Source organism: Abramis brama (assembly GCF_963993115.1).
Source record: "Abramis brama genome assembly, chromosome: 25".
Taxonomy (NCBI): domain Eukaryota; kingdom Metazoa; phylum Chordata; class Actinopteri; order Cypriniformes; family Leuciscidae; genus Abramis; species Abramis brama.
Window position 1 is genome coordinate 2653434 of NC_139987.1, and position 15520 is coordinate 2668953.

The 15520-nt window shown below is 37.8% G+C and overlaps 1 protein-coding gene and 1 long non-coding RNA gene across 8 annotated transcripts in view; both read left to right on the forward strand.

Moving 5' to 3' along the window:
* The window catches only part of sec31a (SEC31 homolog A, COPII coat complex component), a 27555-nt gene extending 19773 nt beyond the window's left edge, over positions 1–7782 (forward strand). For 2 of the 7 annotated variants that reach the window (XM_084104240.1, XM_084104241.1), the window contains exons 19-28: positions 691–840; positions 924–1019; positions 1189–1282; positions 2502–2780; positions 4377–4409; positions 4945–5003; positions 5090–5341; positions 5441–5551; positions 6437–6508; positions 6637–7782. In XM_084104240.1, the coding sequence (XP_083960366.1) occupies positions 691–840; positions 924–1019; positions 1189–1282; positions 2502–2780; positions 4377–4409; positions 4945–5003; positions 5090–5341; positions 5441–5551; positions 6437–6508; positions 6637–6816 (1326 nt within the window). In that variant the 3' untranslated portion in view covers positions 6817–7782. Of the gene's footprint in view, positions 1–690; positions 841–923; positions 1020–1188; positions 1283–2501; positions 2826–4376; positions 4410–4944; positions 5004–5089; positions 5342–5440; positions 5552–6436; positions 6509–6636 lie in introns of all 7 variants that reach the window. The other 5 variants (XM_084104238.1, XM_084104237.1, XM_084104239.1 and 2 more) reach the window with 4 other exon arrangements.
* Positions 7783–10206: 2424 nt separating this feature from the next.
* On the forward strand, positions 10207–12264 carry LOC311076781. Its single transcript, XR_014604703.1, has 4 exons — positions 10207–10378; positions 11490–11650; positions 11870–11964; positions 12216–12264. It is a non-coding gene; the product is annotated as an uncharacterized lncRNA (long non-coding RNA).
* The last annotated feature ends 3256 nt before the right edge of the window (positions 12265–15520 follow it).

Below are 15520 nucleotides of genomic sequence, written 5' to 3' on the forward strand. Positions count from 1 at the left end.
ATATTCATATTTAAAACTTATAAAGTAAAATAATAGCTTCCGCCCAAACAAACATACGGATTCCACTTAAAATTCGACTTGTAAAGTGCAACTTACGCGAGTAATGCGACGTACTGCTGATATTTACGTTACGCCACGATGGCCGTTTGGCCAGAAGAATTGTCCAAATTTTTTAAAAAATTGTCGTTTTAAACTCTAATTCGTGACTGGTGTTTTGTTTTGCTCTATCCTCTGCGCTTCCTTGTTCGTCATTACCTCATGCGTCGGGTCAGAGGTCACTCTTCCACAAAATCGGAAGCTAGTTATTTTAGTCGATAAAGTTTTAAATATGGATATTTTTCTTACACAAACGCATCGCTTCACAAGGCCTTTATTAACCCCCTCAGAGCCAGGACATTTCTTTAATATAACTCCGATTGTATTCGTCTGAAAGAAGAAAGTCATATACACCTAGGAGGGCTTGAGGGTGTGTAAATCATGGGCTAATGTTCACTTTTGTGTGAACTATCCCTTTAACTAATAATTAATAGTTGATTTTAAAGACCATGATTGACACTGTTGAAGAGAGTGGAATGGAGTCTCTAACGCTGGGGTCTCGTGTGTTTTGGGGCTCAGTTTGTTGCTGTTTTAGATTGTGTCCGTAAGGTTTAACGTCATCTTTGTGAATGTGATGTTTGTTTTGTCCTGCAGGTTTCTGTTCAGCAGCTGCGAGATCGTTTGAGCAGAGCTCTGGGACAGCAGACGCCTGTGGCCACAGTGACCGGCACGCAGAACACACACCAAACGCAGACACACACACAGCCTCCACAGCCCGCTGCGCCGCCTCAGTACTACCAACAGGTACGAGAGACACTCGCATACAGCTGGGAAACACACACGCAGGTGCTTTATTTGACTCCAGCGTGTGTTTGTGTTGTGTTCAGGGTAGATCCGCCACTACTGTCACGTCCTGGAGTAACCAAACCCCCACAGCTCTGCCCAGTGTCCCTCGCCAGCCTGTGCCCGCCGCAGACCCGCAGGTACACACACCGACAGAGCTCACAGACACAGGCTACACACACCGCACGAGCAACACTCGATCAGAAGGATCAGTGGATCACGCTGTGACAGAAGGCTCTCTAAACACACGTGTGTGTGTGTGTGTGTGTGTGTGTGTCTGTGTGTGTGTGTGTTTCTCTCTGTTCTCAGGCTGAGTCCACATCTACAGTCTTCGGCATTCAGTCTCCAGTGATGGCGTCAGTCCCCGCCTCCACTCCATTCATGTACTCGCAGCAGTACCAGAGTAAGTGCACTGACTCAGTGTGTGTGTGTGTGTGTGTGTGTTACCAACATAAAAATGTTTATGAGTTGCATTAAATAAATCACATAATTGATTTGAGCTATTTTCGATTCAAAAGTAATTAGTTTATGGCCATTAAAAAATATGTTCTATATAGTGTGAATCTAGGGCAGTTTTATTTTAGTATTATTTATAGCATTTATTCATATTTTTAATGTGTTTTTTTTAGTTTTTAGTTTTTTTGTTTTATTTGATTAGGTTTTAGTAAATTTGTTCTGTGCTTTTGTCATGTTTAGTAGATCCCCCCCCCCCCCCATATATTTAGTTAGCTTTCATTTATTTCACACCAGTTTTACATTTAGTAATGTTAGCTCTTCAGCTTACACTTATTGAGCGCTGTAGTGATGACGTAAATTTGTAGGCCAACCCGTAACTTCGCATCACACTTATTCCCTCCTTTTGGATTATTTACAAAAAAATAAGCTCTGTGATCAACAAAAGTTTATGATACTTGGCATGTTTTGTCCATCAAGATCATTTTCACAAATGAATTTTGATGTCTAAATACAATCGGCAGAAGTAGAAGTTAGACTATAAACGAACTACAGCACAGTCACATGAATTCATCGTCACACCATTAAGCTTCCGACTCTTTCAGTGTTTTTTCCCTGAGAGTTCGAGTTATTAAAGTTTGCAAGAGCGAGATTATAAACACAACGAGGCTGTGAAAGTGTTTAATGTCCCCAACAACTTCTGTAGTCTCATTTAGACACTTGTTAGCAACATGTAAAAGCTTTAATAAATTATGAAAATGATCAATTACTGGAAATTTTGAATAGTTTTTGTGAAAAATAAGCACACTGGTTTGTGGTGATCGTGTCTTGGTCAGTGAGCATCTGTCTGGGACACCCTTGGAAATGCATGGAAATCTGCTAGAAACACTTCAGATCAGCTAGATCAGCGAGCCACGCTCCAATCTTGTTATTTGTGGAGTCCTAACTTGAACTGCTAAGGTTAAAACTAAGCAGTGCATGTTTTTTTTTTTTTAAGAATGCTGTAAATTCTTTGCATGTATGTTAATGGCTAAAGATCATTCCACTAGAGCTGTTTCAGATGTACTGAATTAATATTTGCACGCGTGTAACTGCGGCTGTAATGTGAAATATCTCTATAAATGACTAACTGCATATGCCTGTTCTCTCCTCTTCCTCACCAACATCAGACTACCCCCCCGTTCAGCAGTTCACACCCGGCATCTATCAGCCTGTGCCGTACTCTTCCTCCACGGCCTCTCCTCTTCCTCCTCCTCCTCCATCCTCCTCCTCCTCTTCTGCTGTCTATCCTCCACACTTCATGCACCCTGCCTCCTCTCAGCCAGCAGCTCCTCCTCTGGTGTCTGGGTCTTTCTCTTCTCCTGCTCTGTCTTCTGGCGTGTGTTTCCAGCATGGCGGGCCGGGGTCGCCCTCAGCTTATCTTCCTCCTCCAGTAGCCAGAGCTCCAGGTACTCAGAACGAACCCGCACTGATTCCAGCCTCCCAGAGAACAGGTCTGAAACATACCAGACATGCTTGTTCAATCTCAGCAATCAGTATTAACACACATGTATGTATGTATGTATATGTATGTGTATATATATATATATATATATATATATATATATATATATATATATATTATAAATATTAGGGGTGTGATGAGATCTAAGATGTGGCGAGATTTCTCGTGGAGTGAAAAGCTGTCTCACCATGACTGAGCGTGAGGGTAAAGTTATCATAGAATATGCCACCGCTACATTCACATTACATATTACGGGCACCGCCTCCACTGTCGTTTTGCTGTTTTATAAAAACAAAAACCATAGTAAACTATTGTAAACATCGCACACAGTGCAGCAGGAATCACAGTTCACTGATTGCGTGACGATGGCGGAGGATTCGGTGCGCAACAGAGCCTAAAACGTCTGATAAATGTCTTATCTTGTCGAATGCGCTCCGCACCGCCGCTTCCACAGAGTACGTGCGATCATGAATTTGAAAGTAAAACACGAGCTCCCTGATGCGCATAAATTAGGCTGCATTCATCCAATAGCCTGTCTCCCGATATCAAACCTATCTCTTGACAGTGCAGTTGTGGCTCTGGTCTCTGTTCGCACTTTGAATATTGAGAAAGTACTTTGATTATGGTTGCAATTGCACTTATTGCTTGCACTTAACAAGACCTTGAGAAAACTGTCATTTATTTTAGTTATGTATACTGTTTTTATTTCTATGTTCAGTTTGTGGAAAGGAGTTCAGTTAGGAGGTCACACACAGCCTGTCAGAAGTTCATAATTCATGTACAGTATAAGATCAGAAGAGACTCGTGCGAAATCATGAGGAGAAAAGCCAGTCAGCTGAGTTTGTGGCAAAACCTTTTACAGTGCTTGTATATTGTTGTCTTTCAATGCATTTGATAATTCATACCCGTAAAGTAGTACTGAAATGACATTCATTACAAGGTTATTAATTAAAACATTTCGAAATGCAGCTTCAGACATTGAGGATTTCTATAAAATATTGTGCAAAAATCTCGTCTCGTTCTCGTGAACCCAATCTCGTGTCTCGTCTCGTGAGAAGAGTCTCATCACACCCCTTATATATATATATATATATATATATATATATATATATATATATATATATATATATATATATATATATATATATATATATATATATATATTCATAGTCTTCTCAATCTCAAAGAAGCATTTGGTATTTATGATCAAAATACTGCATCAGAATGCATTAAAAACTGTCCGGTGGTGGTGTGACATGCTCCATTTAAAACTATTTTTTGTATTTTGTTAATTCAAACTTTTATGACCTCATATTAATTAAACGACCGCATGGATGTTTGTAGTGCAGGGCTATATGTGAACAGGCCGACAGGTGATTAAAAGTGGTGATCAGTCGAGTTGCACAGTTAAAAATGGTTACCAGTGGTCAGTTTCTGTTTATTACATGTTTATTCACTTAAATGTTAAACTAATATCTTCATGTTGATTAAAAATAAGTTCTTAGACAAGTTATGCATCAGCTACCTTGTTTATTCACAGGAGGATTAAACCAAGACGCCTGGTCTTTGGAAGGTGAACTATAAAGGGATTTTTTTAACAATTTAATATGGTGGACCATAATTGTCCAGCTCAAATTATTAATGAATAATTCTAACGATCAGTGAGGCACTTTTCTTTTTCTCACATTGATGATTTTATTTTTCTTAAGTGATTCTAAAATGTATTAATCTCTAATTTTGAAGTATTTGTATATGTAATGATCAAGTAGTGGCTGAAAATAATGGGTTTGCTCTGCATTTGCATGGTAAGTACTGTAGGCCAGTGGAAGCTTCCAGAACCTCACTCTGGCTGTAGCTCATCCTTTACATTGGTTGTCCAAGACATAGATCATTTTCTTGTGTTCATTGATGCCTGCAGAAAACAAATCCCTAACTAGCTGTGATTAAGAACCTGCTTGCGATCAGTGTGTTGTGATAAACCATAACGGGTCTATGCTATACATTTTAAGAATGAATTTGAGGTCCACCTGGCATGAACCTCTCAGAGGTACGGCGGGTTGGAAGGTTTTGAAATCTAAACTGAGAAGATCTGTTTTGTTCTGCTTTAGGACCTCAGAACGGCTGGAACGACCCCCCCACTCTCAACAGAGCTGCCAAAAAGAAGAAGGTGGGTTCGGCTGAAGATCCTCTTGCTCATAACGTACATGGATTTGGCTTGATTTGAAGAAAACATGCTCTGTTTTTGGTCTCCAGATCCCAGACCACTTCACTCCACCAGCACCCATCACCGCTCCAATTATGGCCCCTGTAGGGGAACCTCAGGCCCCCGCTGTCCCCGGCATGCACACCCTTCCACCGCAACAACAGGCCCCAGATCAGCACGCGGGCCCAACAACCTTCACCCCCATCCATCAGCAGCCACTGGGACCCCCATGCAGGAATCCCAACATGCCTCAGGTTAACATGGAAGGGGCGCCTGGAGCTCCAATTGGAGATGTGATAAAGGTATTAGTTTAAGTGACATTAAAAAACCCTTAAGTGGTCATGCGCTTTGTCTTTTCCCCATGTTAAATGTTATTCTGTGTTCTCTCCCGTCCACATCAGTCCATCCCCACTGAGAAGATCACCAAGAAGCCGATCCCAGAGGAACACATGGTCCTGAAGACCACATTTGAGGGACTGATCCAGAAATGTTTGGCTGCTGCTTCAGACCCGGTTTGTTTACTGTGAAATTACACTAATTAAAGCAATCTCATATTTCATGATTTAGGGCCCTATGAAATCCGGTTTATCTTTTCCCAAATTCCTTTATTTTTCTTTTTTTTTGGTTTCCGTTTTGATTTTTATAGATTTCTTTTTATATTTTTATATATATATATAACAGCAGCAGCAGCGAAACAGATCTATTCCGCCAAGACCAAACATATCAACATTGTCAGCTCCTTTTACCCTCTGGTGCTCTTCAGTCATTTTTGACAGAAAACTTTTACGTTTTTATTATTTTATTATTTTTTATGTAAACACACAAACAAATCATGGGCATGATTCGAAAAGGTTAAATGCTCATGTAAAAAATAGTCACACTTGTGCTCCTCACGGTCAAAAATGAGCGCATTGGAAATGAATGGGAGACGAATTTCATCTAGTGGAAACTTTTGGTACTGCAGCCGAACAACATCTGACCGAAAGCTCATTTTTTGAGATACCAACCTCAAATTTGGAACACAACTTTTTTTATATTTATGGCTTGGATTTTCTCGTTACTTTTTTAAGTTCACTTTTTTAAACTTTTGTCACCTCAGTAATAATCTGCATAAATATAATTAAGTATTAAAAAAATCCCGTAAAAATACAACATATTAAATAAAAAACATTATCAAACTAAAATATAGTACAATCATTTCATTGACAAAAAGAAAATACAAAATCTGTCATTCTTGACCGACACACGAAGAGCACCAGAGGGTTAAGAAAAACAGCTTAGGAATTTATTAACAATAATAATAATAATGTTTGTGTGCCTATTCTTTTGCAACTTCTGTCTGTCCATTTTCAAACTCCCCAGCATTATAACCAAGTTTTTCCTCTTCATCCTCACAGCAAACCAAGAGGAAGTTGGATGATGCTCATAAGAGGCTTGAGTATCTCTATGACAAGCTGAGAGAACAAACAGTGAGTAACAAACACACTTTTATTTAAAGCCTCAAAATGCTGCTGCCGCCACAGTCGTTGTTTATATATTGTAATTTGCACAGTGATTTTCCAGTTTGTTGTCTGAGAGACACGTTTCTTCTCTCCAGCTGTCTCCAGCTATAGTCGGTGGTCTCCACAATATGGCCCGCAGCATCGAGTGCCGCTGCTACACCGACGGGCTCAACATACACACACACATCGTGAGCAACAGCAACTTCAGCGAGACGTCGGCCTTCATGCCGGTCCTGAAGGTGGTGCTGACACAGGCCAACAGACTGGGTGTTTGATGTCTCAGTGCGCACACACACACACACACCAACAAGTATTCTCAAAAACCCTCAAGCCATCATTCCTCAAGGACCAGCTGTGCATTTCGCCAGTCTTAACAGATCTGGTTTACACTCACGTTTGTTTATTCTTTTGTCGTCTTAATATTTTAATGTTATGTATTTGTAATCATGACAGAGCAGAGTGCAATAGTGCTTTCCCCGTTTATGTCTCGAGTTGTAATGCTAAATTAGCTTCGTTAAATGAAATGTGTGTTTTATGCTTTAAGTGAAGAGTAGTCTAAGCAGAGAGCTCATTGTTTCAGGTTCACCGTGCATTATTCTTCAGTCACACCATTCATTTGGCATTATTATTATTTGATTAGGATATTTGACGTTTACGATGATCACAACTCCTCTGCATTTCAGCTTATTATAGAGAGTCTTCTCTGATATGATTTATGGCATTATTTCTGCAGATGAAACTTGATATGGCAACAAAATGACATGCTAAAATGTTCAATTAATTTTTAATTGATTCAGTATTTGTCACTCGACTCGTACGATTGGAAGTTTCAGAATTAAACCTTGATTTGTGTTTGTGTCATAATAATAATGCTGCCTGTCTTCACTGTACGCCACTACATGTTTGAAACATCTTTTCAGATAATGGATCATACTTCTGATACAAAGGGGCAAAAGAACAGGATCTGATGTGTAGAAAGGGATAAAAAAGTCAGGCTACAGTAAAGGGGAATATGATATTTTTATAATCATCTTTTTTTTTTAAATCACGTCTCCGCTAGCTGTCGTTCTGTTAGTAAGTCTGAAATGAGCAGTTTTGCATATGGCTGCACAAAAGCTTTGGAGGCTTGCTCTAAAATGTTGGGTTTTTTAATGCAATCCATGTACTGACTCAATAATTGAGGTTGTACTGTAAATCTGATGACTGTTTTGCAGTTTTATTAAAAACAAATTGAGACCGCTGTTTTGATGTTTCTTTTATAGATGTTTTATTTTAAATGTTAAATTTATTTAGTACCCATGTCATTAAAAATTCATTCACTACAGTATTCATATTCTATACTATTATGCCAATTTATACCTAATACGGTAATTTTATTTGCTAATCTCTAATTCATTTGCTAATCCTTAACAAAACAGAACTTGATTGCTGTGCTTTCAAACACACACACATTTATTTCCATTTTAACTAATGATTACGTCCTTGGATGTTTGATTTAGCACACTTCTGGGTACAAATTTGTAACCAAATTATGGCACACACGTTTTATATAAATCTATATCAATGTTATTTCCTCCATATTTTGTTTCTCTCTCTCTCATAATTGGACAGATTACCGTAGGAATGATTTTGTATGACATCCAACGAATGAACAAGCTAGATGATCATTGGATCACATGCAGAAACAAGATTGTTACAATTAAAATGACAAAGAGCTTAAATATACTTAGTTTACATGCATTAAAAAATGAATGGTCATATCTGGTGTTTTAAATCAGGATTAACGTAGGCTACTCGCGATTTAAATCGACTTAAATCGATTAAAAATCCATTGATCACCAACAGACATCATGATATGCTTATTTCCTAAATAAACCTGTTTTATTCTACTCTAAACTAAAAGAACAGTAGCCGTTATTAAGCGGCCACGCAGAAGCCCCGCCCACAACGCGAGTAAGATAAATATCCGTATTTAAAACTTAAAGTAAAATAACTAGCTTCCGGCTAAACAAACATACGGATTTTACTTAAATCTAAAGCGCAACTTGAATATGGATATTTTTCTTACACAAACACATGGCTTTGCTTCAGATGGCCTTTATTATCCCCCCAGAGCCGTGCGGAGCACTTAAATCATGCACTTTTATGGACTTTCAAAACACAAACGTCCATTCACTGCCATTATAAAGCTTGGAAGAGCCAGGACATTTTTTAATATAACTATTAAAAAATCATATATACCTGAGGGTGTAAATCAGGGGCTAATTTTCACCCTAAAATTATATTTGTCAAACTAAAAAAATCTATAGTAATTTTTGCTTATGGTTTCACTGAATCATCGAAGGTCAGAAGTAAATTGTCAATAAAGTGAGATTAAATGCATAAAAATGTATGTTTTATTTAACATACTATTATTGATGTCATGGTTGTTTCTGTCTAACCCTTCTGTGAGTCAGTGTTTTACGATCTATTCCCCAAGATCTTTAAACACAGAACTTTTGTTACTTCGTAACACAGAAGTAACAAAATGCTTACACCAAGTGTCCTCTTTTTACAGTTTTTTTAATTGCTTACTCACAGTTGCTGAAACTATGGCTCTATTTCTCAAAACTCTATAAAACCACAAAACACAAGATACAAAACATCACATCTCCTGTAAAAGCAAACTTTTTTCAAAACACTTTATTCAAAACTATCTTAAACTCTTCTTAAAATGGTGTTTTTGCATAGTAACTCTACACACTAACCATTAAATGCCATTAGCCATACTGTATGCGTATGCCAAACACAGATAATGTAAAACACTCGTGTCTTTTTCTTGTTCAGTGTGCAGTGGAGGTACAGGAGTTTGTCACATGAGCACAACAACACTGTATAGCCTATAGCCTGCAGTATATATGCACAATTGATAAACTTTACAGTTATTGAACTGAACTGACTTGAGCTGAATTATGACACTATTGGCTTGTTAGAGCCGGTTAGAGCTGCTTTACAGAATAATTTGAATTTGTTACTATTGTGAAGCTGCTTTGAAACGATCTGAGTGCTACAGAAATAAAGGTGACTTGACATATTCAACATACAAAATAAACAGAAATGCAAGGGTGAAAACTGTATTTGTCTCTCAGAAATTGAGTTTTGATTTCTAAGTGATCAGACTAGGTAGGCCTATATTTACACTGAAATGCACAGGGTAAAAATTATTAATTTCTTTCTCAAAACATTGATTTTTGATTTTTAAGTGAACAGATTTGTAATAATAGTTACAAATTATTGTTAAATAAAATAAATCAATACTTTTATTCATCAAGGATGAAAATTACATTTTAAAATATATTAAAACTACGGAAGCCCTAAATTAAGTCGTTATCACGAGAAAACAAGATAGAAAAAAATAACAATCCATGGCCTCTTAGGGCTTCCGTATAAAACAGTTATTTTAAATTGTCATAATATTTAACAAAATTACTGTTTTTTGTATTTTTTTCAATGAACTGTCTATGAATCAGAAAAATCTTGTTGAAATAGTTTTAGATGAAGTAATACTAATATCAGTAATAATAATTGTAAAATTAACTATTTTTTTAAACAAAAAAAACTACATAAAGTAACTGCAGTTTTATTCATTAATGTATCTATTAATTTTACCAGGGAAATAGATAATTATAATAAAATAGCCTTAGATAATAAAAAAAAAAGAAAGAAAAAAAAAGAAATAATACAAAAAAGAAACGTGGCTATTTTACACCTCACGTGCAAAGCCCGCGAAAGAACCAGAGGGCAAAGGGTAAGCTGGGAAGCGACTGAGTCCACATCGCCTGGCTGAGTTTTCCTGAGGTAATGTTATTTTTGTAAATATAAGTATAAAATTGACGGGCTGTCTTTTAAACGTACCACATCTAGGCCTACTGTTCACATAAACGCTTTCCGTTTTTTTCTTCTATGGTCCACTTCATCAACGTTAGTCTACCGTTAATGCCGTTATATCTGTCTGAAGTCGCTAATGGAGAAACCCGTTTCAGATTCATGTAGTCAGGGTAACGTCAGTTTATTTATTTATTAATTTTTATAATTGTTAACAATATTTTCAGCGTTGTCTCACAGATTTCACTCAAAAGCGCGTGAAGTAACGTTAGGCTAACTGTTAAGTTACACGACTAAAATCGGCACAGTTTAATAACAAAGCACTGATCCACCAGCAGACAGATGTGATGATTTCTAAAATAAATCTGATTTATTTTGCTCCTAAAAGTAAAGTAGTAAATGACTGTAATTTGATCAAATACCCCATTGATCCCCCAGTCTTCAGTGTCGCATGATCCTTCAATCATTCTGATATGATGATTTGATGCTCAAGAAACATTTCTCATTATTATCAATGTTGAAAACAGTTATTTACATTTTTATTTCGGGATTATTTGATGAATAGAAAGTTCAAAAGAACAGCATTTATCTACAATAGAAAGCTTTTGTAACATTAAACACTATTGTTCAAAAGTTTGGGGTCAGTAAGAATTTTTTATTTCGTTTTGGGGGAAAGAAATAAAATAAATCAATACTTTTATTCATCAAGGATGAAAATTACATTTTAAAATATATTAAAACAGTTATTTTAAATTGTCATAATATTTAACAAAATTACTGTTTTTTGTATTTTTAATCAAATAAATGCAGCCTTGGTGAGCAGAAGAGACATAAACATAAGAAATTCTTCTCAATCCAAAACTTTTGAACGCCAGTCTCTATGCTGCCTAACAAGGAGGATATGCACATGGATATTAATTACATGACATGATGTTTATTTATTGCATGCACACAGTGACTGACAACTGAAAAAGTGGAAAGAATGTGTCCAGTGAGAATTCACCCAAAAAGTCACTTAATTTACAGCAAGCTTAGTTATGAGTGTTTATTAATATGGTGATACTGATGTCATTACCCTCTTTAGGTCCGACTTCTCCTCAGGATATCACTGGTGACCCTGAAGTGGATGACGACTGTCTCCATTCGCACCTTGCATGAGTGTTGACGTCCCGCGAGCTTCAGACGGTCGAGCAGAGGACACTGTTGAGCCCGCAGCTGAATAATAAGAGGATAATTAGCCTATGGGTCAGTTTGCTAACAAGCAGTTCAATGGTTTATACTTTAAATGTGTAGATATGTATGGGTTAAGTTGTATATTTTACACTGATTTACATTTAATTTTTAAGCGCTTTTATTCAATGAACTGTCTATGAATCAGAAAAATCTTGTTGAAATAGTTTTAGATGAAGTAGACCGTCCCTGCTTGACATTTCATGTCAACACCTCTTACTTTTCTTTCAACAGAAATCAATTCCTGCTTTTATCTAATCGGCATTCAACTGGGTGTCGGAGGATTTGGAAATGTTTATGCAGCGACTCGTTTGGAAGATGGATTTCAGGTATTAATCTTCAATAATTACAATATCTATCTAGATAATTACCTTTTGTCTTGTATTATACTCATCTGACTATCTTATCCAAGCACTCTTAAGTATGTCTAATATTCAGTGTTTAGTGCACTTAACAAGTCAGACCTGTTTAAATAGTCAGACGTGCTCTACATGTTTGTGAAATTCATGTAATAAATGAACTTTGAACAAATTAATTTTAAATAATTCTAACACAGATCCATTTTTGTGTTTTTCTTCAGGTCGCGGAGAAATTTGCCTACAATGACGATACAGAACGTGTCAGCGTTGTAAGTAGGCTGTGCCCTCTCTGTTTTCCCTCTCAGTCACTGTTTTCAAATTCATACATCTCATATTAACATTAATCACAGACTATAAATGGTTTTTGAATAGACAATCTACCGATGCCAACAGTTTGTCCAGGACTGGCCTACAGTAAATCCTAAATCCATCTACTCATCATAACAACTGTCTTTCTTCCAGGACGGTTATTCCAAGCCCGTTCCACTGGAGGTCTCTCTGCACGATCATGCGACCCACGAGCCCCGGGTTCCTCGGATCATCCAGCTTCTGGACTGGCAGGTGGAGCCTGACCACTACATTATGGTCCTCGAGCGGCCCGTGTCCTGCCAGTCCTTGAATGAGTTTTTGCAGAGCCTCATTGATGAGGATTTGGCACGGGTTATCATGCGCCAGGCAACATACGCAGCTCAGACATGCTGTCCCCGCGGGGTGTTGCACAGCACAGCTGGAGAACCTGCTGATTACACTGGACACCCTCGAAGGCAAACTGATTGACTTTGGATGCGGTGAAATGCTTACCAGCGCATGTTACACGTCCTTTGCTGGTATGTGTAATTTCTCAAAGCTGTAAGGCGGGTCTCAAACTCTGGTGATGATGGGTTGATAGCCGTTCACACGGGACTCTGAGTGAGTCAAGCTCTCATCAAGCATCGTGGAATGGGATCCACCGTCGTGAATCAATTAGCATCAAATAATTTCATGCATGATCATGGAAATCTAGTCAAAATGCTGTATTAATGGAAACTTACAAATCAGACAACATCTTTTTCCAAGTACAAAAGAGGACTGCAAGTATGAGATGTACAGCAAGTATCACGGGGAACCAGCAACAGTGTGGTCACTAATCTTGTTCGAAATACTTAGAGTTTCCAAGGAGACGAGACCTGTGTAAGATGATTGACAACACCTGGACCAAAGATGGCTTGTCACAAGGTGAGATCTTCATTCCAAAGGACAATTTTAATAGGCCTATGTCACGAAAAAATTGAAGACCGGAAGTACGTCTTTTAGTAGGGATACAGCTCTTCCGGTTAGCTTTTTACAATGGCGGAGTCCGATAAATTAACATTAATCACAGACTATAAATGGTTTTTGAATAGACAATCTACCGATGCCAACAGTTTGTCCAGGACTGGCCTACAGTAAATCCTAAATCCATCTACTCATCATAACAACTGTCTTTCTTCCAGGACGGTTATTCCAAGCCCGTTTTTTTTCATAAGATCGCGGATAAAACTTGTTTTTCTTAAAACAAGGTTGATTTCATACGAACTTTTAGCTTCTACAGGAGCAAAAACCTTCGTTTCACAACCTCATAGCTCAAGGTCAGTCTACCTCGGATGGTTTAGACATTATGGCTTATAATCTAAATCCTTATTGAGAAATACTGTTGACCGGAAGTTCTGAATCCCTACTCCGGAAGCAGGAAGTGTGACATAGGCCTATAGCGAATCTTATTAGATAGTACAAAGCAACACTGCAGGAAGAGGAACATCTGAGTCTAGTGGCCTAATAAATGATGGCCTTGTGGATTTTTGGGTAAAGGTATAAGGTAATAAATAATAGAGTACGGTAATAATCAGACGTCTCTCCCATCTTATTTGATTTTATTTGCTGTTGTCTGCAGAATGACCCAGAGAAGCGGACTGAACTGGAGAAAGTCAGTCTCCACAACTGGTTTAAGGTATTAATTACATTTTGAAGATTTTCAAGTCTTTTTGATTTGGTTCAATTTAGGGATGCACGATATATCCACCATATCGATATCAGCCGATATATGTTCATTTTTAATGTTATCGTTGTCACCCTGATAAGAAAATTTGCCCGATATATTAAAGCCGATAAATAATGAATTATGTCCTTCAGCTGAGACACTTCAGCATCTGACGCATCGCACCGTTCACAATGATGATTTTAAATTGCTTGAAATATGATTGGTATCACTTAAAAAGAGGTAAAAATTAGGGATGTCCCGATCCGATCACGTGATCGGAAATCGGGCCCGATCACGTGTTTTCAGACTCGATCGGAATCGGACGTTACCTCCCGATCAGGACTCGGATATATATGTATATATATTCTCATTATTTTTTAACACATCTATAGTTATGCGGTGGCACAGAGTTACGCCGGTTTCACACTGCACGCGTTAGCAGAGCGTAAGCAGCGCAGGAGCAGTGCGTATGGTGAGCAGGAGCAGGACGCGCGTTTTGCTTTCACACTGGCAGCGTTTGTCACGCGCGGCTGAACCGCGGGTTGTGTAGGCTACAGACAGAGTACTCTATAATGGATAAGTTGGCATTGCTTTTTTTCGTTTTTAAATACATTTAAGAAAAAAGACTTGTCAAGAAGCTTATTTTATTAATAATTTCATATAACTTTTGGTTCATCTTTGTTTTTATTGTTCTGGCAACAAGTTTGTTTTTGGACATTTGTTTTCTTTTTAAATTGCTGTTGGTCATTTGATTGACTGTTTAAAACACAATAGATATCATCAATGCACTTTTTGGATAAAACTGCGGTGTATTATGGCCATGATCAATGTATTGTTACTTTAATTCAGCAAAAGCGGCGCAGCAAAAATAGACTCGGCGCCGAAACGATCGCGGCACTTCTGCTCTGCTACGCACTGCCGCGCCGCCTCTGCGTGCAGTGTGAATGCTCTAAAGCCTGGTTTAATCTGTTAACATGGGCGGCAAAAAAAATACGCGCTGCACGCTCTGCTAACAGTGCAGTGTGAAACCGGCGTAAGAGTTAGGAGTGCAGTTCCTAAAAGCACATTACTGGCTTTGCAAACACTGTAGCACTTTTATTTTTTATTTGTTTACATGCCTGCCGGGTATTTTAAGTTGAGGTGCTATTTGTTTATATATTAGACTTTTTTTATATTTACTGTTGCACTAAAGTCCAAAAGTGAAGAATTTATGTATTACTTGATTGTTCAAGCTACCTCACAGAAGTGCTCCGTTTGTTAACAGAGTTGTTGAATGTTAAAATAAGGTGAATTAAATAAAAAATAAGGAACATCCTGGATCTGTTTTTTCACTCTTCTTTATTCTTTTTTTATGTATTAAGTATCGGATCGGGACTCGGTATCGGCAGATACTCAAAATCAAATGACTCGGACTCGGGGGCAAAAAAACCTGATCGGGACATCCCTAGTAAAAATACAGTTAAGTGTAGCGCAAGTCTGTCATTTAGGCTACATAAAATTATAATGAGATATAATATATAATTGTGTGCC